We start from the raw sequence: 24,883 nt of genomic DNA on the forward strand, positions 1-24,883 counted from the left end.
TAATCTGTCTTGTTTTTCGAGGATACTTGATAGTACTTCCTTCATGTATCTCATCTCCCTCTCTCTATGGTCACCAGCCTTCTCATGTTAACTACCTTTTTCTTCCCTAAAACCTGAAAAATCTTTATCAGTACATTCCTCACCCAACTTCCTCAGGCCAATAACTCTTGCAGTTTCAATAACTCTTGGGTTCTCCAGACATAATGAATGTTTTGAAAACACACATCTGGCAACACATGAGCCTTGAAGCTATGATTTTCTTAAAAAATGGCTGCTTCTCGCATTGTTCGTGGATGCAAGTCTATGCATAGGAAAGGAACTGCCCTATGTTGTTATATTTTACCAAAAGAAGAACTGAGGAAGAAAATGGCTGAAAATATGTAGCATTACCAAGAATAGGCCTATCACTGCACTACATGACACGACCTCAGCTAGAGATGCCACACTTCATACACAGTAGCATACGGTGCAGGCAATTTCGGTTTTCTTTTAATTCCACTTCTTAAATGTGACGCCATGATAACATCCACAGTAGGTGAGGCTGAGACTACCTTGTATTGTCTTTATCTTGGGCAGATAACTGTCTACCTCTTGCAACTTATGCTGTCTTTCTCTCTTAAAAGTCCCTTTCTATCTCCATTTCTCTCTCTCTCTCTGGAGGAAAGTCTAATATAATACTACCCTTACACAAACTGTATGTAGCTATGTAGTTTCGTCACATTTAAAGTTCATTTGTCTGTGGAGTATTCACTTTTGTAATGAAGAAGCAATCTTGAGATATTTGCTTGGATGGGGCAGTACAGGTATGGATAAGCTGCAAGAGCTATCAAGAAATTAAAATAAATATATATTCAAACATGTATTTAGTGACATCACAGTCACTGCAATTTACACTGCCTTTTACTGAGGCTGGTCTGTTGATATAAAATGGGTGATATTCTTACCAGATGTACAAATAATGAATGTAAATCTAATGCTGGGTATAAATTGTGCAGTGATATATATATGTAAATGGAACAACATGGAGAAAATTATGAAAATAAAGATCTCAAAACACTATGAAGTTCAGGAAAATGGTGAAGTTCAAATTATGAACAGAAACCTATCATGGCACATGAAATACAATATACACATTTTTCACTTCAAGGTAGTGTAGTACATTGAAGTGTGAAAAATAGAAAGCAGAGAAGAAATTTCAGTATGAAGCTTGGCTTGGAAAAAAAAAAAAAAAAAGTGTAGCTTGCAGAAAAAAAAAAAAAAAAAAAAAAAAAAAAGTTTTACCTTTGGCTGATACTAATAAACAGAGCATACAAACATTCCTTTTCAGATACATTTATAAACAGCAATAATGATAAAAAAAAATGTTTGCATGACTGAAATAAATATCTTAAATTGTTTAAATCCCAGCAGAGATCTTATCAATATTTCCAGATTCATCAACAAACTAAACACAACTAGTCACGTCTATAATTGCGAATTTGATTTTTTTTTTTTTACCTATACATGAGACCAGACTTGTAAGATTAACAAGATTAACAGAACTTTTACTAATAAAACCATCAGAATTTGAGTTGATATGTATAGGTATGTTTATACAACTTGCAGGATATATATATATATATATATATATATATATATATATATATATATATATATATATATATATATATATATATATATATATATATATATAAACAAAAAATAAAGGACAGTCAGAAAAAAAATGGATGTATCTAACCTATATTTAGCCGGACACTTAGCCTACTTCAGTGTGTACAAAAAACTATCCTTTACATAAAAGCATGAGTATCTTTTTCTCTGGTATAATTATGAACCTAAACTCTCAACTCTATTAAAAAAGTAATATATATATATATATATATATATATTATATATAATATACAAAATTTATAACATATGAGACTGCATAAATGTAGCATATTTCTATATATCTGACGGTTTTTATAGTAATTAAAATGGACCCAACATTCTGAAAAAGCAATTGTAAATTGACAAAAACAGTGTCAGTTATTTGAAGAGTTCCAAGTCTGAAATACATAGAATGAAACTTGTGATTCAAATACTTACAAGAAACTTATTGCTCTTTCAGAGGTGGATTCATGTGGCTTAATGCCAGAATTCCTGCAGATTATTCATCTGTAAAATCAATGATCAATGTTAAACTTTCTTTATCTTGAACAAATCTACTTGCAGCCAATTGCCATGACTTATGAAAGACTTTCAATGGAACTGTCTTTTACAATTTTTTAATTTTGAAAAATCACTTAGAGTATTTGTGCCAAAAATTAATTCTTCCATAGAATAAACTGGCTGAAAATGAATAATCACTTTAATTTCCTCCACAAGGAGAGGATGAAGATTGAGAACACATTAAAAACAACTACAACTATGCACTATGAACACTTCCTTTGAGGACAAATAGACATCAAGCATCTGATTGTATAAAGATGCAATAAAGAGGATAGCCTATGGAGGTGATGTACCTTTGAACTGCCCACTTATGTGTTCTGCTGCTTTTATCCGATCTGAAACCTAAAGTCATGCTACATGAATGACATTTTCTTGATTAACGATTGCTTGAAAGAATTCAATTGAATGAATGTTTAAGATACTGCACAGCAAATAATTTTCTATTATAAAACAAGAGTACAATATCTGACTACTCTACATACTTGAGTATAGTCTTACAGGACAAATCTGCAGAGAAAATGAATGAAGCTCCTCCATAATAACTTTTTTTTGCAGAAAACATAAATTCTTGTACAGTGAAGTGATTTGAAAGGTTAAACTTTTTTACCATACAAAAAAAAAAAAAAAAAAAAAAAAAAAAAATGGTGACATACAGTTCTACTTCTGGTGTATCCATCAGTGTATTGTGATAGAAGGCATAATAATAAGTGTAGTAATCTCCATGTCTGGTGGCAGCAATGAGCTGAGTGTGCCTGGCAAATTTCAAAGGTTGTTATATAATAAGTATTTCATAAAGGAAAACACCTTATACGAATATCCCTTAAATGTTTGTAATACTGAGGCTTCATGATGGCCAGTACTTTTGATTTTCTTTCATGTATTGGAAATAAATGATTTAGTCTACAGTGCATATTCCTTTACAAGTAAATGTTTGAAATATTACATTATTTCTGGAACTTTATATAAAAGCAGTTTCACGCATTACAAAGGTAGATACACATGTTCACATTAACGACATATATACTCAAGTATATAAAGCAAGTCTGGAAGATGATGTAAGGTGTCATGGTTTTAATTTGTAATACATACTATCTCCTTACACTACTACTTACTTAGTCAAACACACAAAGAGGAACACTATGGCAAGTGATATGTCTCAATGATTAAAAAGATAACAGCAGTATATATTCTTCATTCACTGTGCATGAGATTGCAGCATTTAACTGTGTGACACCAGAGAAGGAGAACTGCTTGAAGACTACTGGACATTAAGAGTCTGTAAGAACCACAATATAACCCAAATTGTATCAGGAGTTATACTTACTTGATCTTTATTTCTTATAAGAAATGCTCAAAATACAGAAATGTACATAAAAGTGGCACACTATTATTAAATATATGTGGTAAGTAGACAGTGAACATGCAGGTGCAGGCAGCCCCCAGGTGACACCACAATCTAGAGAAAAGACACCGTACTGGTCATTTCTATCAGTGGACGTGTTGTCTGCATGTGCAGTGAATAGGTTTCTTTTTTAGCTCCTCAGAAAAGAAAAACAAAAGGGAAAACTAAAAGATAGTATTACATAATCAATAATGTATACATTTAGTTAGCAGTAAATATATTGGAAATTAACTGTTTATTGGGATTTTTTAATGGTATAATGGCATGTAAAATTTTGGGTATTGAGCAATTTGCTGGTAATGGTCTCAGCCAATGAGTATTTGGTGGTGTAGGATAACACTGATTGCAGAGCTGACACTGGTGTGGCAAGGGAATCTCTAAGCAAGCAATAGGTGAGGGAAATACATCAGCATGAAAGTTAAATTCCTTCTGTAGCCTAAACTTGAATAATTTTTCCAATACAAATAAATATAAATCAACATATTTCAGTTAACATAAAAGAAATTTAATGTATTTTATAATCTATTGATATTGCTTTGTGCCAGTTTAATTTGCTGTATATCTTTTTCAGCTATAATATAATAATTGGAACATCAACAACGAATCAGCATCATACACCAAGAAGTCCATTACAGTATGATTATTAATTCACATTCAAAATATAAAAAAATCTGGTGTTATTGTTCAAAATAAAATGCCTTTATGATGTAGATGAAGAGGAAAGTACTATACTTAACAAACATAATGAACAATTTCTTAGATAATTCTGAAAATCACCAGTTTAATCCATTAATACTGAAATTATGTTTTTGTTTCTGTAAGTCTGATTATTCAATGTAGAAGTGAATCCTGTGCAATAAAATGCAGAAGAAACTTTCCACAGAAACATTTTTATCCCACTGTATAGATTACAAGTTTGTGTTGGAGAATCTGAATGAAATATCAGGACCTGTGGTCATTATATAAAATTCTGTTTAAGGCTGCACTTTATCTGTCAGAATTCTGGCAAAGCATTATTCAAACAGACACACAAGTGATTCCAAGATGCATATACATATATAGACCTTAAAATCAGAGCTAGTCTTCCAAAATAAGAAAAAAGAGTGCACTTAGACAAAAGATGGAGTTTTACTGTCATCCTGTACAGTCATTACTGAAGCAGTGGAGTCCCTCGTCCACACACTGCCATCGCTCATGCCTGGATGATCTGGCACTGGCTGATGTGTAGATAATCAACTCCACTCTTTCCTTCCACCATGACTGCAATCTACACACTCTACAACAGATTGCCCTCTTCATCCATAGGGCTTGGTACTTTCATCCAATACTACATTTATAAAACTTCATGTCAATAGTAAGCATTACAAAAGTGAAAATTTATGCAATGTATAATATAGGTAATATGCTGTACTTTCTTTTTGTATGTTATGGTCCATAATTTTTCTTTTACGTAATGGGAAATGTAACAGTCATTTAAAATTCATAAACAACATCGTATAAAAAATTATTGGTACATTTAAGCATTCTATTCTTAACCTCTAAGTACCTAAGTCACCTATTATGTATGCCTACAAATGCAAAATCATATTGATCACATCACATATATTTACTTGGGGTATGGGGCATCCATTGAACCACAAATCACAAGACAGCTTTTCACACTACAGACACACTCACTGCTCTACATTGGTGATACATAGTAAACAATTCATCATATCTATCAAAAAATTTTGAATAGCAGACAATTTCCTTGAAAAAATCTTCCTTTCTATCTCTGTGCAATCATATATGGCAATCTTTCCCTGAAAAAACAAAGTATGGACTTAATCAGAGAGAGAGAGAGAGAGAGAGAGAGAGAGAGAGAGAGAGAGAGAGAGAGAGAGAGAGAGAGAGAGAGAGAGAGAGAGAGAGAGAGAGAGAGAGAGAGAGAGAGAGAGAGAGAGAGAGAGAGAGAGAGAGAGAGAAAGGGGCTGTATATGTGTCTTATACATTCACATCTCTCCAAAGCAGCTAATTAATGCTGATAACTTTAGCTTAACAAGAAAATAATTTTGTGAAACATACTTTGTTCCCTTTAAAAAGTGAGCAAAAACATTTTCTTATCTTAGTCTTATATCAAGCTGCATGATACTGTGTGTATATCCAATCTCTATGTTTAAACATGTCATAGAGATAGAAAAAAAAAAAAAAAAAAAAAAAAAAAATACTTCTCTAATGTGATTAGTACTTGAGAAAAAATCTTGAAAAGGATGATCATTATTGAAAGTGATTCAAGCGTAGAAGTGAAGTATTACCATAAAAAAACTGATCCGAACCAAAAACTATTTTCCTTTATGCTCTACCACATCATAAATATGTTCATGCCATATGCACTAACAATTTTCTTTACATATATTAACATTTATCAAAACCATACATTAACAGTGAGGGCATAGGCAGTGACTACTAATGTACAGTCTCTCTGTGGGTCTTGAAGTCATGACCGCTGGACTCCAGTAGGATTCTGTAAGGATGCTCCCGACCCTGACAAGCATAAGACTAGTGGTTTTTGGCCCCACAAGGCCGCTAATACTCAGTCACCAGTGAACTCCAAATGTCAGGGGATTTATGGTGATGACACTTATCACCTCCTCAAAAAATATCAATTTCTATCTTTCTTCTAGGTGAGATACAAATGTCAAGGAAGTACAATAACCTCATGCCCTTACTATACCACATAGTTCTGCAATATAAAGTTATTCTGATTCCCTTTCTTTACTGAGGACTTAGGCAATTAAAGTATAGAAACTTATAAAAACCATACTTTATGAATATTGTTTCCTTTTTTTTAATGATGTTTCTTTTTCTATTGATGAAGATGATAATAATGAGAATGATGATTGAGATGATGATGATAATATTATAAAGATAAAGTTGAAAAAAATCAATATAAACAATTTAACTTTTGAAAATTATTCTGTAGTGAAAAACAACCCAGTATTCCTTAGTATAATGAACATGAGAGTTTTGATAGTCTTCTCCTGGTATCAGCCTTATTGACAAACAACCATCCAAACAGCATCAGTGGTGACCTGGATACTTCTATGGAGATGGAATGAATGGCATTGAGATTGGGAAAACAAATTGTGGTTGGGTGAAAAAATTTCTGTAATGTTGTGAAACTGTCTGATTCCTGCCATTGATGTGGCTACAATGATTGTTTCACAGAAGTAGCAGTGTTTATATATCAGATAGTTTATGAAATGTGAAAAATAGCAATACTTACTAAATCAAACTCTAAAATAATGTAAAAATAATTTCAGAATGAATAGAAGCAAAAAAAATATTAGACATTGTGGAAGCAAACAGATGATAAGGAGTTGAATAACTTAAATCAACAGAGAAGTAGGAGGAAGAGGTAAATAAAATTATACAACACATCAAAATACTGAGATATTGTCTGTATCATTAATATGCCATAGGTACTTATCCCATCAGTGATAAAAATTATGACGTTCTCCATATTCATTCCTATGTAGTGACACATTAAAAGCCTTTTTTGTCAGAACTATATTAGACACTGAGTGATCCACATTATATGAATGTAATAGCATGTTTGTAACAATTCCATTTACAGTTGCCTTAAGACTATAGCTTTGGAATTCAGGGTAGCTATTCACTCTTTCAGTATTTTGCGTATACCAAATAAAAGAGCAATAGTACAATAAAAGTGGTATATATGACTTGCTCTTTCATATAATAATGAGTGAAATAAAAAAAAATAGCTAAGATCTGTGCTGCTTCACTGCATGGTGGGCTATGCAAGGTCTTAAGCAATTAATCTGTGTAAAACTACTTCATGATAAGCCTCTTACATTAGTGTTTCAATACCTAGTAGTCTCATGACAGAGAATGAATGTGCATGAATACTTATGAAGCCAATGATCATGCTAGATAACAAAGGTAGGTAATCCTTCATTCCCCTATAAGGCCAAATGCATATTACCTCTGAACAGAACACCAAATACTTGACAACACTTTAAAGTTCTGCATTTGCCAGTTAACAGAAAGGCCACATATGTCATCCCTGCCTCAAGATAAATATCATTGTGCAAGACTGTATAATCTCAATCACACAAACAACCATAACGAAACTAATACAAAGAAAAGAAAACTGACCCATCCTGATGCCACAACATCTGTGCTGCCAGAATTACAATGTCACCACATATGATGAAAATAGGAAACAGTATCATTCATTGCATGGTGAAAAAAATCTGTCTGGTAAGTCTCAATATAAATTATGTTCAATTTACAACTCTTCTTATGAACTTACAGATAATATATAAATATATACAAAGTTAGGATAATTTATTTGATAAAATCTCAAATACAGATTTGTAAGACAATCTTAAGAAAGAAGTGTGATCCCTTTGTCATCACTGCTCTAAGGATGCCTTAGTTTGAAGGAGAGAAAGGGAAGGAAATGAAATGTGGTTGTGGATATTGTCTTGGTATAGGAGAAAGGTCAAGCCAAAGGGTAGATTGCAGGATCAAGTTGACCACACTGGAGATGTCAAGAGAGTAATTTATAAACATGGAATGATTTCAGTAAACGAATTCTGATAAAATAACTTCCATTGTATGTTGAATAAACTGAGAATGGAGCACATAGCATATAGGGATAGTTTCTCCCGATACCAGTCATTGATAACAACAATAATAACAACAATAATAAAATAATAATAATAATAATAATAATAATAATGATAATAAAGATAACAATAATGATAATAATAATAATCTAATACTTTTATGCCAGCAGACTTACTGCAATTCTTGTGTAGTTGAAATAAACAAATGTCTTCTTAAAATATGCATTGCAAAGAGACCATTGAATATTGAGATGTTATTACTATGACATTTTGAAATTATCATTAGAGTTCATCAAAATGTGTTTGTATGAATGGAAATTAAGTAAGCTTCACTGATATTGGAATTTCAGGAAAATAACCTAATAAAATTGTATTCCTTGATGAATAACACATAATGACTCAAACAAGTCTTAAGTTAAGAGGAACTTTCACCAGCATATGTGTGACATGTCGCAAAAGTAAGATTTTGACATTCTACAAATTCCTTATCTTCAAAACAAAATTATACACGATTGTAAGTAAAGTTTTATTACACAAGAAGCATCAACTTGGCAGAAAGAGAACTATGTCTAGACATGATATTGTGACCCACCATCTTTGAAAATATTGCAGACATGCACAATGATTTCTCATAGAAAAAAAATCCAATTTAATTTTTAAGCACTACTAATCCACAATATGCAAAAAAAAATCATTCAAAATGTGTATTATTCACAGGAGAGTACAACTCCACTATATCAATGCACCAGAGTCCCTTGCATTTTTCTACAATACAAAATAAAGCTATTTCTTCACTCCTCAACAGTTACGGGAAGAGACAAGAGTACCTCATGAAGAATCATTGACAATATTTAATCAAAAGAAAATACAAACATTCTAGCACATTTCATATCAGTACTTAACATTACATAAAAAATGCTATGACTTAGAAAATTGTAAAATTAACATAATCCATCCTCTGGCTCCTCTTCTATTGAGCAACTGCTCCTGAATAAGCAATCTACTAACCTGTGGACAGAAAAGGGCTTTGAGCATTCAAAACTTTATACCCATGCCTAACCAAACTGTTTAAAGGTTCACATCAAATGTGTCTAGTGTAAAAGAGGATTTGTGGTCAGGTTAACTCTGAGTAAAATCTACTTAATTCAGTTTTCTATTTGCATATAGAACTACATTCTTTTTCAAGATTTTGTATATGAAATAAACAAGTACCTAAATAAATCTATTTGAAGGGATGGTATGGTTGTCTCCATCTTTGTGCATCATAACACTGTTCCTCTCTGGGAAAAGACAGTTCTTCATTTCTGTGCTGGTGAGATTCAATGTTGCCAAACTACAAAATTTATGGTAAACTCATATATTGGGAACATTTTTTCTTCTCTTCTTAGGACACAAAGTCCTCTATAAATTTGTTTGTAGCCATTCTGTACAGACTCCTATGTAACACTATGCTTGGAAAGACTGCATTTCTTTACTATTGATGATTTTATGAATTTTAATCCATATATTTGTCTGAGGTTGCTGATCATTGTGTTTTAATTCAAAATTTTTGTCTTATTTGTATCATTCTCAATATATATATATATATATATATATATATATATATATATATATATATATATATATATATATATATATATATATATATATATATATGACAAAAAATCCAACTAACTTTCTGATTCCTTTGAAGAAGTGAGTCACAAGTTTGAATCCTGGAGGCTGAACAAGGAGATGGGAAAGGACTTGATCTGTGTCTGCCACTGTGAGGACAACTGGAAGAACTTTACATTTGTCCACTCGGCTGAATCTATGCTCACTGGAAAACAAAGTATCACATTTATGCTCTGGTTTTGCACTACAATTTTATTAAAAAATCAATTTTATTCTAATTTTGATTAGTAAAACAGGTAGCAGAACAAATGCATAGTAATAACAAAATAAGAAAACATATCTTATATAAAACAACCAGAGTAAATAATTGGTAAATCAGCAAGAAAAAAAATAATGAGATATGACTTCATATTGACATGTCTTCTCCCACTGTACCTCTAAATGGCTGGTTCTTGGCACTCCCCAGCAGCCTGCTCACACTATCAACAACTTCGCCGACTCTCAGTTTCTCTCTCTTTTTCCTTTTTCTTACCAAGTCGCATAACTGAGGAAAAGAAGTTAGTTGTGCATATATGGATAAACAATTTCAGGAACATTTCTTAAGTTTTTAGTCATTATTTTGGTTATTGATAGTTTCTTGAACTAAATTAATTTGAATGATATAAAAAAAAATGATAAAATCATAGCATGTCTAATTCTTTACCAGGCCATAGAGGAAAAATTTACACAAATATATTAATATGATGATCTTTAATATAATTATCAATATTCACATCAAATTTCACTTACTTCTCTGTTTCTTTTCTTTAGTAGCATAAGAAAGAGTAAGGTGATGACAGGAACTAGGATCAAATGGCTGAGTCACTCCAAGAGGTGCGAGACGAGCAACTTGTAATGTGCGAAAACTTGTTTTGAGAGTGTATTTCCCTCCCTCAATGCGAGCTTTCTCCTTTTCCTTATCCTTTTCCTTTTCTTCCCGACCAGAACCTCTGACTAGCCAGTAGTCAACCTGGAGGTCTAGTGGCTCCTGCCACCCACTTTCTCCCAGTATTTTATAACTGAGAGAGAAAATAATATGTTGTTGTTAGAGTGGAAGTCATATACTAATCAGAGTGTTTAACTATTAAATTACTTTGACTACTGCTTTGGAAAATCTAATTTCGCTCTATGCCAAACACAAACTTACTTGGCTAAGTGTGAGCTATTGATGTTAGGTGATGATGGGGGTGTTATATTTTCCCGGGCTTTATCAATGTTCAGTCCTGAGGTGGGTGTGGACGCTGCTGGGGGTGACCCAGGAAGAATAACGGCTGCAGGGGCTGTTATGGTGTCTTCCAGATCAACTGAGGTTGAAGTCACATCTCCGCTTCCCAACCGCACGTCCATGATGAATGGTACGAAAGCTTGTGAGGACTCATCATCTCCACTGAAAGTGATAATGTGTTCCCGAATCAGAACAAAATATGTTAATTTACGTTCAGCCTGTCTGTTCCCTTATACCATGAAACACTGCAAAGGCAATTAATATCAAATTATAGAAAAATCGATACAATTCCTAGAAGCTTTAATGATTTGTGTTTTAGTACTATTCCTAAATATGAATTTAGAATTCACAGTGGCAGAAAATATCTGACAATGGAAAGTATCAGAAAAAATCAGAAATGAAGTCTCACCTCTTTTCCTTGTAAGTCAGCATAGCTTCAGCAATAGGGAGGTGCAGTGTCTGCTGTGCCTGTGTCAGGTATCTATGGACACGGTTGACAACTTCCTGTACATCTGGCTTTTCCCATCTCTCTATAACTTCTCTCCAGGATTCACTAACAAAAGCTGCCCCATATGTAGAATCTATTGACCCTAAGTACTTTGCTAGACTATTTACACCTGTGAAGGGAAAAAGTTTTGATTAGTTCCTACTCCAGAATGTTAGATACATGCACCCATTTTTAATGGCTCAGACAAGTCCTCAAATAACTTGGGTTATGTAAGAGATACCATGGTGGGTGTTTTAGCCAATATATGAGCTGAGTGGATTAAAATTACTCAATCAAAGGGGAAAAAAATTTAAAAAGTGTGACTTATCCAATATCCAGCTTATTCAGGTCTGATTTAAGTGGAGTTTACTGTATAATTATTTTCACATAATGCACAATTAAATTTTGCATAAAATTGTCTTTTCTGATGTGATCATTATGTAGCTGAGGTTTTAAGGGAAGATGCATTAGATCTATAGATAAATGAAATAAGATCACATTACATAATTTTTGCTTTACAGAATTAAAAATGTGACTATTGCCATACTAGTACTAGCATTTACTTGGTTATGTATAACACCTCTTATGAGAACTTGTAGGAACATCCTCAGCTAAATGTAAGCAACCATACTCATACATTCACTCCACCTCCTGCAAATGAAGATAGAGCAACACACATAAAAGTACCTAAATAATCATTATCAACTCACCAAGAGGAATGATAAGGAATCTAATGTGATTCTGGAAGTCTGGAGGTTTTGACGAGAACTGATCAACATATGGCCTCAGAACACAGCTGATGTACAGGTCGGAGCCCACCACCACCACCTTCATCGGACCAGGGGCTTTTAGGTTACTATTACAGCTGAGGGAAATGGAATTACAGCTGGTAATGTCAGGTATCTAATATAAAATAATGCTGACTACAATATCTGTCTCTATATTATTTTGAAAACTAATTAGTTTTAGGAAAATTTATCTATTCATGTTTGATACTTTCACATCATATCCTTCTCCTAGTCTTCTTGTCCTGTCATCTTCAACTTCAGGTTTTATCATGTACAGGCAAACCCTGCTTAACGAAGGGGTTACTTTCCTAAAAAAAACCTTCGTTAAGCGAAACTTCGTTAAGCGAACCGATTATAACAAGTTTAACCCCTGACTTGAACTTCCATTGAGAGTAAACAAAGCAAGAGTGCATCATAGTACAGTGAAAGGTTTAATGGAAGTAAAAATTATGAAGTTAAAACATTTAGGCAGTTTAATTTAAGTCATTATAATGTACACTAATGTATGTATGTACGTACGTAACTTTATAATGTTGATGATCTTAAATTTATGAAGGGAGGGAGAGTGAAACGGGAAAGACACTAACTGGCAACCTGTGGAATGTAAACAAAGGGCACATCATTGTATCACATACAAAACTTATGTACCACATTTCCACAAAGTTTTCCATTCTATCCATTGTAGAGTCACGAGTTCAACTTTTAGCTTGCAAGGAAAATACAGTCTCACCAGCCTTCTTAATAGAGTCTGCTGACTTGAAAATACTAGAGACAGTAGATGGAGTCGAGATGGTGGCGAGCAATGCTATTAGTTTTCTCGCCTCTCTTGTGTTTGTGAATAATATCCAGCTTCACTTCGAGAGTAAGAGACTTCCTGGTCTTCTTAGCAACGCTAGGTGACATTGCAGGGCATTTTGATGGTAAGTTGAACGAGGGAAGACGAGCTTCTGCTGATGCTGTTATTGTTTTGAACAGGGGGAGTGAGTGGTGCATGTGTTGTCCATGAGAGACGCTGGCGTATTCAAAAGCCTGTCGACTTGCATGATACGGCGGTGCTTTCAAACTTAGAAAAAATTACATGGATAAAACTTCGTTAAAGCGAATTTTGTGTTCGTTAAACAAGCAGATGGTAGTAAAATGAAACCTTCGTTGTAGCGAAATTTCGTTGTGTGAACCTTCGTTAAGCAGGGGTTGCCTGTACTTTCTTTATCTTTCATAACCCAAAAACCAACAAAAATGCAATGATATTCAGTTAAATAACATTCAGTTAAATGACATTTAAGCATGTACTTACAATTTCTGAAGCTTATTTACAAGGTGAGACACAGTGGCCTTAACATCTGCCAAGGCCATAGTTGTGATGACCCGGTGGCCATGCTCGGTGAGGTGTGCTGCCAGTAGAGGCCCGTGAGACTCTGCTGTGTTGACCAGAATCACATGGTCGGGGAGCTGGACGTCCTCGACTGGTAATACTCTTGCCAACTGCTCTAATAATACTTTCCTTGGCTGCAATGATAAAATACAACTGTCTCCATGCTTTCCTTCTATAGGAAGTAAGACAAATCTCCTTGACTATTTATACATGTGTTATGTATCTACACTACAGTATCCAGCAAAAAAAGCAATTGTTGCCAAAGCCCCAGATAAATCCAGACTTTAAAGTAATGCGGTTTATTAAGTATTAAAACCATCCATTTCATCAGATGTTTTTGTATTGTATGCCTTGCTATCACATGTTCAGGCAGTGGAAGATGAGTCCTAAACAGCCTCAGAGCATCCCCAGAGAGTAGAGGAGCAGTATGTACTACAGTTTCCTGAGTTCATGCATGTTATCATCACTACCTACATCCTCACAATGAATGTACTATGCTCAACAATGAAGAAAAGCTTCTATCTTGGCTCTGGTTGAAGCGGGGTTTTTCAAACACCGCAATTTCTCAACAAACAGACTAAAACACACACACCATTCATATGCCTAGAAAGGGAATTGCAACACTTTCCTCCCTAGCACAAAGGAGGGGTCTGGAAGGGCAAAAAGATCAACGAGACTGGATACCATTCTACGAGGAATGTCAAATCCAAGTGTACCTGCAAGGGAAACAACATTCAAGCACCCTGACCTTTTCCAGAGGCATGCAGACCATTCATATGCTTAAAAACGCAGCTGCAAAAATTCCCTCCCAAACAGGAAGGAGGAATCTGAAAGGCCAAGGAAGACCAACACATGATCAGATGCCATTCTATGAGATCCAAGTATCTGCCACAGAAAGCACTATGTACAGTGTCTTCTTCAAAAAGATTACATCACAAGGAAGTGTCAGGAAAGCTTCATCAATATGGAAGTCTGCACGCATCTTGCAAGAAATACAAAACCTGGATACAAACAAGACTAAAGAGAGGTTATCTGCAAAATGACTGTGCATTCAAGTACATCAGAAACACCAAAACATGTGTCAGGAGGCCACCTGATTTTGGCATATTCTATAAAAGATTCACACTTAAAACACTGAAACATTCAGATGGGGTCATTATATAAGAGAAGAAAGAGCACGCTTGGAATTCCTACAAATATTACAATAAATGGGCAACACTACCTTGATATCCTGGAGGCTCACCACCTTAAAATTTTTTAAAGTTATGGGTTATGTCAATGAAGCACAAGCAGTGCCACAGTGATACTGTACTGTGACTGCAGAGCCAAGAATTTCTCTATAACATAAATTTGACTGAGAATGTGAGGGAACTCATGAAACATAAACTAAAAACTAGGAACACTATCAGTGTATCCCACTTCCAACACACACACACACACACACACACACAGTAGAACTGGAAAAAGTAAAAAAGGAAAAGGACTTAGGAGTGACGATGGAAGAAAACAATCAACCAGTAAGCCATATTGATAGAATTTTTAGAGAAACATATAATTTGCTAAGGAATATTGGAGTAGCATTTCACTACATGGACAAAGAAATGATGAAGAAATTGATAATAACTATAATAAGACCCAGATTGGAATATGCAGGAGTAGTGTGGACCCCTCATAAAAAGAAACACATAAGGAAATTGGAGAGACTACAAAAAATGGCTACAAGAATGGTTCCAGAATTTGAAGGGATGACATACGAGGAGAGACTATGGATCTACCAACCCTGGAAAAAAGAAGGGAGAGAGGAGACCTGATACAAGTTTTTAAATTGATCAACGGAATGGACCAAGTGGATAATGAGAAACTGATCCTGAGAAGAATATGACATCCGAAGCACAAGATCGCATAGTAAAAATCTGAGAAAAGGAAGATGTCTGAGAGATGTTAAAAAATATAGTTTCCCGCAAAGATGTATTGAGACGTGGAACAGTTTAAATGAAGAAGTAGTGTCTGCAACGAGTGTGCATACTTTTAAAGTAAGATTGGATAAGTGTAGATATGGAGATGGGGCCACACAAGCATAAAGCCCAGGCCCTGTAAAACTACAACTAGGTAAATACAACTAGGTAAATACACACACACACACACACACACACACACACACACACACACACACACACAAATACAAACTTTTATGGAAATTTTAGGAATATTAAATTGTATGCCAGGTTACCAAAAACTTTTCTGAATACTATGAACAGTGTCAATGTTATTATTCAAAGTTCTACATGACTTCTTTCTGTAATAATGTTAGGAACATTATTACAGGGCAAGGCAACAACATTTTTGTCAAATAATGTATTTTCATGTAGTATGTGTATAGCAGGTTGAAATATCTACTTAAAAGAGGCAACCCCGATGTATTACTATGCAAATAAATCCCTTTTTTTTCCTTTCTTCTTATGGTGCCCAGGAAATAGTGACAACAATCTTTCAACCTGGTTGCACCATTCAGTCTATTCTAGTAATACAGTAAGCCAAGTATGCTCTCCACTCATAATACAAAGCTGGCTCTGGCAAAACAGAGATGCCATGTACAACTATATGCTAATGATGACAGCCTGACAGAACTAAGGTGATTTTTATCAACTATGACTTGGAGAGCAGTTTAAATGCAGTTTGAGATTGTTTTTGTACTTAGAAATCAAGTTGCCCAAGCTGGCAAAAAAATATCTCTTATACAGTATACTAAGCAGCATAAAGCAGTAAATATAACCAAATACTGCTTTGCATGATAAAACACTCCTCAGTAAGCAGCTGACCAATAGAAAGCTAAAAAATGCAAATAGATCAAATAGTAAATATATACTACAGATGAATGGATTTGAAGAAAAAAGAGGAAAGACTCTTGATGGCTATGTCTCTTGATTTAATTCCAACATAATCTGTATGAACAAAAATGGTACTCACACTAGAATCCACATTGGCACTGGAATTGGAACGCTCCACAGCTGTCTTTTCTTGCCGTGGTGTTGATCCACCAGTTGAGGAGATACTTTTCCGTTCCTTCAGAGACATGTTGCTGCGATCTCTGTTGAACAATTTAGCTTTGTTGCTGAAAAGGAATTTTTAAATGCTATTCACAAATTTCAAATAGTACACTGATAGGAATCCATTGATTACAGTTAAAAATCTTGTGGGAAAACAGAGAGAGAGAGAGAGAGAGAGAGAGAGAGAGAGAGAGAGAGAGAGAGAGAGAGAGAGAGAGAGAGAGAGAGAGAGAGAGAGAGAGAGAGAGAGAGAGAGAGAGAGAGAGAGAGAGAGAGAGAGAGAGAAAAGGCAAACATAAACAGAGACAAAGCCTAACACAGAAATACAAACAAAAAGAGACAAAGTTACTGAGCAGACAAAAGAGACAGAAGAGAGACAGACATACTCAACAATTTACCAACATTTACCAAGTCTTTGAAACCAACAAGAACAGCTTAAAATGCCAACCAAATTTACAGACAGAAGTAGTACATACATACGTGATACAATTGAATTGACCAGTGCATGAACAGGACTACCAACTATGTACAGCTACAAACCTCTATAAAGCATTCTCAAAGTCTTTTCTGCCCCATACACAAGACAAGAGCATCGATAAGGTCACCTTTTGTTCTTGTCGTCCCGTGGGGGAGAAGAGGCGATGCATTGGGGGTCTGAGTGCTCCTGGTCAGTCCAGTTCTCCATATGGTCACTGTCTGCACGTTTACTGCTCTCATCACTTAACCTATCTGCTCCCACCTTATCTGCTGGAGTACAAGGCTGCTGTTAGTTCATTGACATCACATCATTCACATGTGATGTATGTATATTTATAGACATACTACTATATGTTATACACAGATGTATGATGTATTTACACAAGTCAACCACCTAATATCTGACCTCTAAATGCCTACAGCAAAAATAGTATTCCAAAACTGAAGATAAATAATTCATATCTTTTTGCTCTTTCTAGTTAAGCAAGGCATTTTTGGTATGAGTTGTGCTTCTGGTGCTGAGTTGATGGAGAAAGGAAAAGGAAACAATGTTAAGTGGATAAGAGTTATGTTTGCTTTTACTGTGCTTAGCAATGATTTTATAACAGTAAAATGGTGATCTTTTTTCACTGCAACAACTAAACTGATAATGCATAATATGTTTAACAAAAAGATTTAAAATGGAATAAATGAACAAAAAGAAAATCCTTACAAACTGAAGACAACCAAATACCAAGATGAATATGTTACACTAATTAAGTGGATGTGAAACTGAAAGATCTTTACAAATAAGAATTTTACAAGCAACAGCTTTTGAAGGGAAAACTACAATGATGTAGAATCTGAAGTTTAGTGCTTAAAATTGTTGTTCCTTTCATTGTATAAATTTATAAATTGTACTGACACATGACCATGGAAAAAAAAATGAAAATCTGACCATAGATATAATATTGTAATTCAATTAAGAGAAAATAATGAAACAATTATCCTAATTAGATAAATTCTCACTCAGACCAGTGAATACTTGCTTGCTTACTCTCAGACAAGTACTTGAGAGAGCAAAAGGCAGTGTCCTGTCTCTGTTTGAACATGAAATTGTCACAAATAAGAAAGTGAACACTATATACACATGAGATGATTGCTTACTTGGAAAATATTTGTGAGAGTACAAACTTATATTAGCTGGATTTCACCATCATTATACAACTAGCGCTTTTTTTCCATTTTACAGAGCACTACAAGACTTTACAACTATATAAAAAAATAATTTATAGAATAACCTTAAAAAAATTACCTGAACAAAGATGAAAAGTCACTTAATGATATCAGAAACATACATCAGTAAAAATCTGAAGGGATATTTTCTTGTAGTGGTCCAAGACAGCACATGCAGAGGAAAAGTCCCATCAAGACATTCAGGAAGTTTTCAAATGTAGAGAAACATGAGAAGTAGTAAGCTTAATGTACATAAAACTTGCTTGAGTGTCCTGTCGTGATAGGTAAAAGAGTTAGCTTGCAGTAAAGAAATAATAGAAAATGTAAACTGCTTACAATGAAATCCATGTATGCATTGTTAATCAGAGGACTATTATGAGACCTATGTATTTACATGCTCACCTCATGAAAAAGAAATAAAAAATTATTATTAACAACTACATGTAGAAGTATTTAGTAACTGGTAAAATACATCTTAACCTGCAATAAGTGAGTTTTAAGTTCAAAATCTGACACCTTACTACTACATGAAATGCCTACATCATTCTGTTTTATTATATCTCTTACATTGTTCCTGGCTAGATATATAGATAAGAGGTGGTTAACTGTGGTGGATTCATGAATACACTGAAAGGTAGGGAAAAAACACTGATCCTCCTAAACTAAGTCAGGCAAGTCAAATATTGGAAGAACAGGGCATGATGCAAAAAAACATACTAAATTACAAAAAAATATACAAGTCAATAAAACTAACCATGGAAGAAGCAGCTGGGTATAAAAATTCCTTCCAGCATAAAAAAATGTATTCACCATTAAAAATAACAGTCTACTAGTAGGTATTACTAATAGAGGGATTACAAAAACAGCATGCATATTTTCTTTCTACAGTAGTTTACAAAACATAATGTAAATCAGCAGACTGCACTCATGTATTCACAAAATTGTTAAAATCTACACACAGTAGCAAAAAACTGTTTGCTTCTTATTTTGGCATCATGGTCTACCAAAAGTGAGGAAGAAGAAAGGGAAGAAGAAGAAAAAAAAAAAAAAAAAAAAAAAAAAAAAAAGTAAGAATCCCATTTCTGTTAATGCATTGGATTTCATAATTCATTGACTAACCAGGAGCATTGCTAAAACTTGTAAATCTCAATTGTTCCCTCCCTTTTGCAGAATATCACATTTCATATTGTGATTGCAAATTCATCTTTATATTGTTCTGCTTATAAATGTTTAGTGAAAAGGCAGTATTGCCTCAAGTCTTGAAAGATATCTGAACAAAGGGATTAAGATCAGATTGCCACACACACACACAAAAAAAAAAAAAATAAATAAATAAAAAAAAAAATAAATAAAATAAATAAATAAAAAAATGAATAAAATAAAATAAGAATAAATAAATAAATAAAATAAAATAAATAAATAAATAAAAAATAAATAAAATAAATAAAAAACTAAAAAAAAATAAAAGTTACTGGTGCCACCCCTGACTGTATGATGTGTTTAAAATAACAAATCCTTGATTTGATATGTAACATAATATCGATGATAATATTTAGGTAAATACAACACAGCATTACATTCATTATTATATGTATATGCATAAAAAATTTGGATATCAGTATACCTTTCATAAAATCCTATCAACATAATATGAACACAGATGTGATGAGGCAAAGATTAATGGGAGGGATTCAGTATCAGCGTAAGTACAGTACTTGGCTTGGTGGTATGACACCACATTGCTTTAGTTACTAAGAAAACACTTAAAAATTCACAGAACATTAACACACATAGATACTAGGTTTATGATCATAAAGATGATCTCATAAAATGAAAATACACTGAGAGTAACAATTAGCATAGAAAGGTTAAGAAATAATGACAAACTCTTATGAAAAGCTCCAGAACATGATAGAGGTAGATATCAGAAAAAGCTAAAGCCAGTTTAAGTAGATTAATTCCTGCCTTACTTCATAAGGTGACATTTGTGTGGGGGCAAATGGCTGTGAAAGTTTCTGTGCCTGATAAACAGCACATCACAACAATGTTGAGAGTTTTATACAGAGAAGCTGTGGGTGAGAAAATTTTGCAACAAGGCAGTCTTGGCAATCAGAATAGTATTTGCCTTCTATTCTCCATTAACACAATGTCTGGCATAGTGATTTTGCCCCCTGAAGACATGTGAACATGTGACAGAATCTCTCACATGATTGGGTGGGTACTTAGTTCTTTTCAAAGGTGTGGCATAGGCTTTGTACTTAGACCAAATTGCTTATTTGTTTATTTTCTAAAGATTTATTTATTTGTGCAAGCATAATCTAGAATCTTGCAAGTATGCATATAAAGGTTCTACAATGCATTTTAAAACAGATGGAAAAAGTTGGGACAATAAATAGGTAACAGCACAGCCCAGTGAAATTATGTTTGTATGTTTGTGTGCCAAAATCAGTGAAATAAAGTACAGTGGGATCACAAATTCAAGGAAAATATGTAGTAAATGATTGAATAAATAGGTTTGAATAGAAAGTTTCTTTTTTATAAAACTCATTCAAAAGCTAATCTATTATGTGCATTTTGCTGATAATGCAGTGCATTATATACTGTTATTCATATAATCTCTTGAGTATCAAATTATAAGTGCATAAATGTTGAAACTCATATATTTCAAATATCTTCTATATGTATTCTTTCAGGTGGTGTGTGAAATAAGTACAATATAGAAAATATAACAACTCCATAAGGAAAATACTATTATAATGACTTCAGGGATGCATTAATCATCAAAATGATTGAATAAATAGGTTTGAATATATCTCATTCAAAAGCTAATCTATTATGTGTGGTGTGTTAAATATCTCTTGAGTATCAAATTATAAGTGCATAAATGTTGAAACTCATATATTTCAAATATCTTCTATATGTATTCTTTCAGGTGGTGTGTGAAATAAGTACAATATAGAAAATACTATTATAATGACTTCAGGGATGCATTAATCATCATTATGAGCAGCATTTATACTTTCTAGAGAAGAAAAGGAGGATGACAAGAAAAAAGAACATCTGTAAGATATATTGTGCAATATGTCAACTTCTTTAATATGTGTATTAAAAAAAAAATTTCAACATTTGTGATGGATGATTAACTGAGGCACTATTATGTGGGTTCATGTGCTGACAATTTTCTTGATGACAATTTACTAGATAACTTTTGTATTGGATACCACATATGATAAAAGAAAAAGTTAGAACTGAATAATTATTTCTTAATGCTATGATTAGATTATGGTTTTAATTATTGAAAGATAGTGTAACAATGAAGTACAGTGACTTACTAGTTAATGTTTCTTGAATGGCACTGTAAGAATACTGAATGCATAGGAACAATCAGACACTACAAAGTTTCAGTGCATGGCTCACACTGAGAATGCATGGCTACTGTTAGCTGTGGTCAAACACATATAGCACACCCTATATCCCAGTGTACAACACTGTCTGTGTGTCTGTCTGACTGTCACTTTCTGCCTCACATTTTCAGTGACAAGACTCACCTAAATGACAACAACAAATCTGACCAATACAGTGGCTGTCTGCCCTGACTGAAATAAAGATGGTGTTCTTTATCATATTAGTAATATAGTGCAGGATGCTTCTATAGGTACCTGTCTTATTTATTATATATCAGGAAATAAGGCAACTGAGAGATGACACACATAATTTTCATTCTAATTATCCTCCTGAATATGAATAACAACACAATTTCATTTTCAATGTCACATCAAAATTCATTGCTTATTATATATCAAAATCCTGAAGTATCTCCTTTTTTTCTCATTCTTTTTTTTTCAAATACAGGTTAACTTTCTTTGCCAATCAATATTCAAGTCTTAATTCATGTGTGATGCTAATTTTGAAATAAGCTAAAATTAATATTAATAATAGTTGTTGTTCCTGATTTGAAATATTATTAGTACATTTTCCAATAAATAATTTTCTGAATATACATTTGTTTCAAAAATTCTCAAGAAACATTCTCTAGTCAAACATGAGGTCTCCTTTAATAAAATGGAATTAAATGAAAGATTAAGAAGACAAGTAACTTGATAGTAAGATAATACATTCCTTTGAACACACAAAAATAACAGCTGATAATAAATTACTAAAACTTTAATGCTTTAATCTAAAATACCAAAATTCATCCAGAACACAGCAAAACAGCATTCAATCTATTCTCTACATCCAATGCAACAAAGCATCACTCCTTAGGGAACAACTGTGACTGTAACATGCCCAACATGAGACACAAAATAGTATAGCCCCCACACAGTTAGTCACTCAGGCTACAGACAGCATCATCACACCAGCCAAACAGAACAGCCCAATAGCACCTTTGACACCATGAGGACGCAACGCACCTGGCACCTTCAATCGCAGGTATGGACCCCCTGTGTTAGGGCATTAAAGTACTCATTAGATACAATGCTGTACCCAGTCTCTGAGTTTATAACTATGTACAGCTCTTTTCTTTTCTCTATATATTCAATGGTAGTTTTTTTTCTTTAATGTGACACTAATCTGACATCTACTGATTTCATTTACATAATTAGGGAATAGCAAATCTATATTGTACTGCTGGTACTTAAGCAAGCTACAGTGCCAATTTGTACTATTACAAACTGTATTTTCAATTGCCTTTAACAGAACAAAGGAACAAGTTGGAAGGTACAATTCACCTGCCTCAGTCTCATATTTTTTACAAAGTATTCAGTCTAACTTCATTAAATACAAAAGATGGAGTTTGTGTAGTATCATTAAAAATTAAGCATAGTGTATACCCATTCTCTTATGATAATCAATGCATGAAGCCAACAATATAATGTCTCCCTTGTAAATGTTCCATGAATGGCCATCTAGTTGTTGGGAATAATACATTAATGTTTATTCAATCCTGAACTACAATAAGTCATTTGATTTCATAACTCTATTATAACACGTGAAATTACTTCTCTGCAACACCTGAATTGCTTCACACAGAAGCTGGGAGATGGTGTTGGAATCAGTGTGTATCTGTAATGATACATCACTGAAGCTCACCAATTATGTAGTTTTGCAACAGTACTGTCAGCTTCCTATTTGATGAATCAAGTTCCTTACCTATAATTCAAACAAAAAATGACATGCCAACCTTTTTCATGGCAGCTATCATTGACTAAAGCTGCCTCTAATGTGTATCATAAGACAGCTTTCTTCCTTTCTCTCTTTCCACACCCACTGTCTCCATCCTGATGCTTCTTGTATCTTCTTCACCATGACCTCTCTTTCTCACACACACACACACACACTACTGCTACAAAAAGAAAAAAAAAAAAAAGCCCAGTGAAATTTGTAAGGGAGACGGAGAAGAAAGAGTTGGTTAAGCAAATTATCTTCTGGTCCAAGATGAAGAACAGAGTCTTGAAAAAGAAGTAAAACAAAAATACAGACTTGGTAAATATAGTGAGGTAACTAAAAGACACAGCTGGGCAAGTGCTCTCAAAAATAAGTTCCACTCGTGCTCCTCTGCTCTTTCAGGCCAGACCCTTCTGCTATCACTCCTCTGCTTATTTTTTGGGAGTTACCAAAGCCCTCGCACTCTCTGTTTGCACTCTCACTTCCTCTACCCGCTTGCACTTCTACTCTCCGCTTTCACTTCTGCTCTGCGCTCACACTAGCACTCTCAGCTCACACTCCCACCCCACATTTGTGATCAAGCTTGCACTACCCGCTCGCACTTCCCATTTGCGGAGCTCCCTGCTTGTGCTCTCTGATCACACACACACACACACACACACACACACACACACACACACACACACACACACACACACGCAGACGATGCAAAATTGTTAAGAAAAGTGAGATGTGACAAAGATTGCGAACTACTCCAGGAAGACTTGGACAGAATATGGAAATGGAGCTGTACATGGCAAATGGAGTTCAACACGACAAAATGCAAGAAATTAGAGTTTGGCAAGAGTGAAAGAAGAATCAGGAGTATGTACAAGATAGGAAATGAAGACATAAAAACCAGTCATGAAGAAAAAGACCTTGGGGTGACAATTACCAATGACCTATCGCCAGAGAGACATATAAACAAAATAATTGGAGAAGTATTGAACTTATTGAGGAACATAAGAGTGGCGTTCGTATATTTAGATGAAGAAATGATGAAGAAAATAATTACTGCAATGATAAGACCGAGGCTTGAATATGCAACAATACAGTGGGCTCGAACTTAAGAAACACATAAGGAAACTAGAGAAAGTACAGAGGGCTGCAACAAAATGGTGCCTGACTTAAGAGATTTGACTTATGAAGACAGACTGAAAAGAATGC

At 34.1% G+C, this 24,883-nt stretch overlaps 1 protein-coding gene across 1 annotated transcript; it reads right to left on the minus strand.

The window, feature by feature from the left end:
• Positions 1–846: 846 nt before the first annotated feature.
• Positions 847–23,789, minus strand: LOC123518738 (phosphofurin acidic cluster sorting protein 2-like). The gene is given in 14 exon segments (XM_045279739.1): positions 847–9,255; positions 9,923–10,066; positions 10,297–10,355; positions 10,357–10,405; positions 10,651–10,919; positions 11,048–11,287; positions 11,535–11,742; positions 12,323–12,477; positions 13,695–13,906; positions 16,740–16,884; positions 17,425–17,566; positions 22,897–22,953; positions 23,512–23,575; positions 23,781–23,789. Coding segments are annotated over 13 exon segments (1,728 nt in total). The 3' UTR covers positions 847–9,255; positions 9,923–9,947.
• Positions 23,790–24,883: the final 1,094 nt, after the last annotated feature.

Source organism: Portunus trituberculatus, chromosome 44 (assembly GCF_017591435.1).
Source record: "Portunus trituberculatus isolate SZX2019 chromosome 44, ASM1759143v1, whole genome shotgun sequence".
NCBI classification, from domain to species: domain Eukaryota; kingdom Metazoa; phylum Arthropoda; class Malacostraca; order Decapoda; family Portunidae; genus Portunus; species Portunus trituberculatus.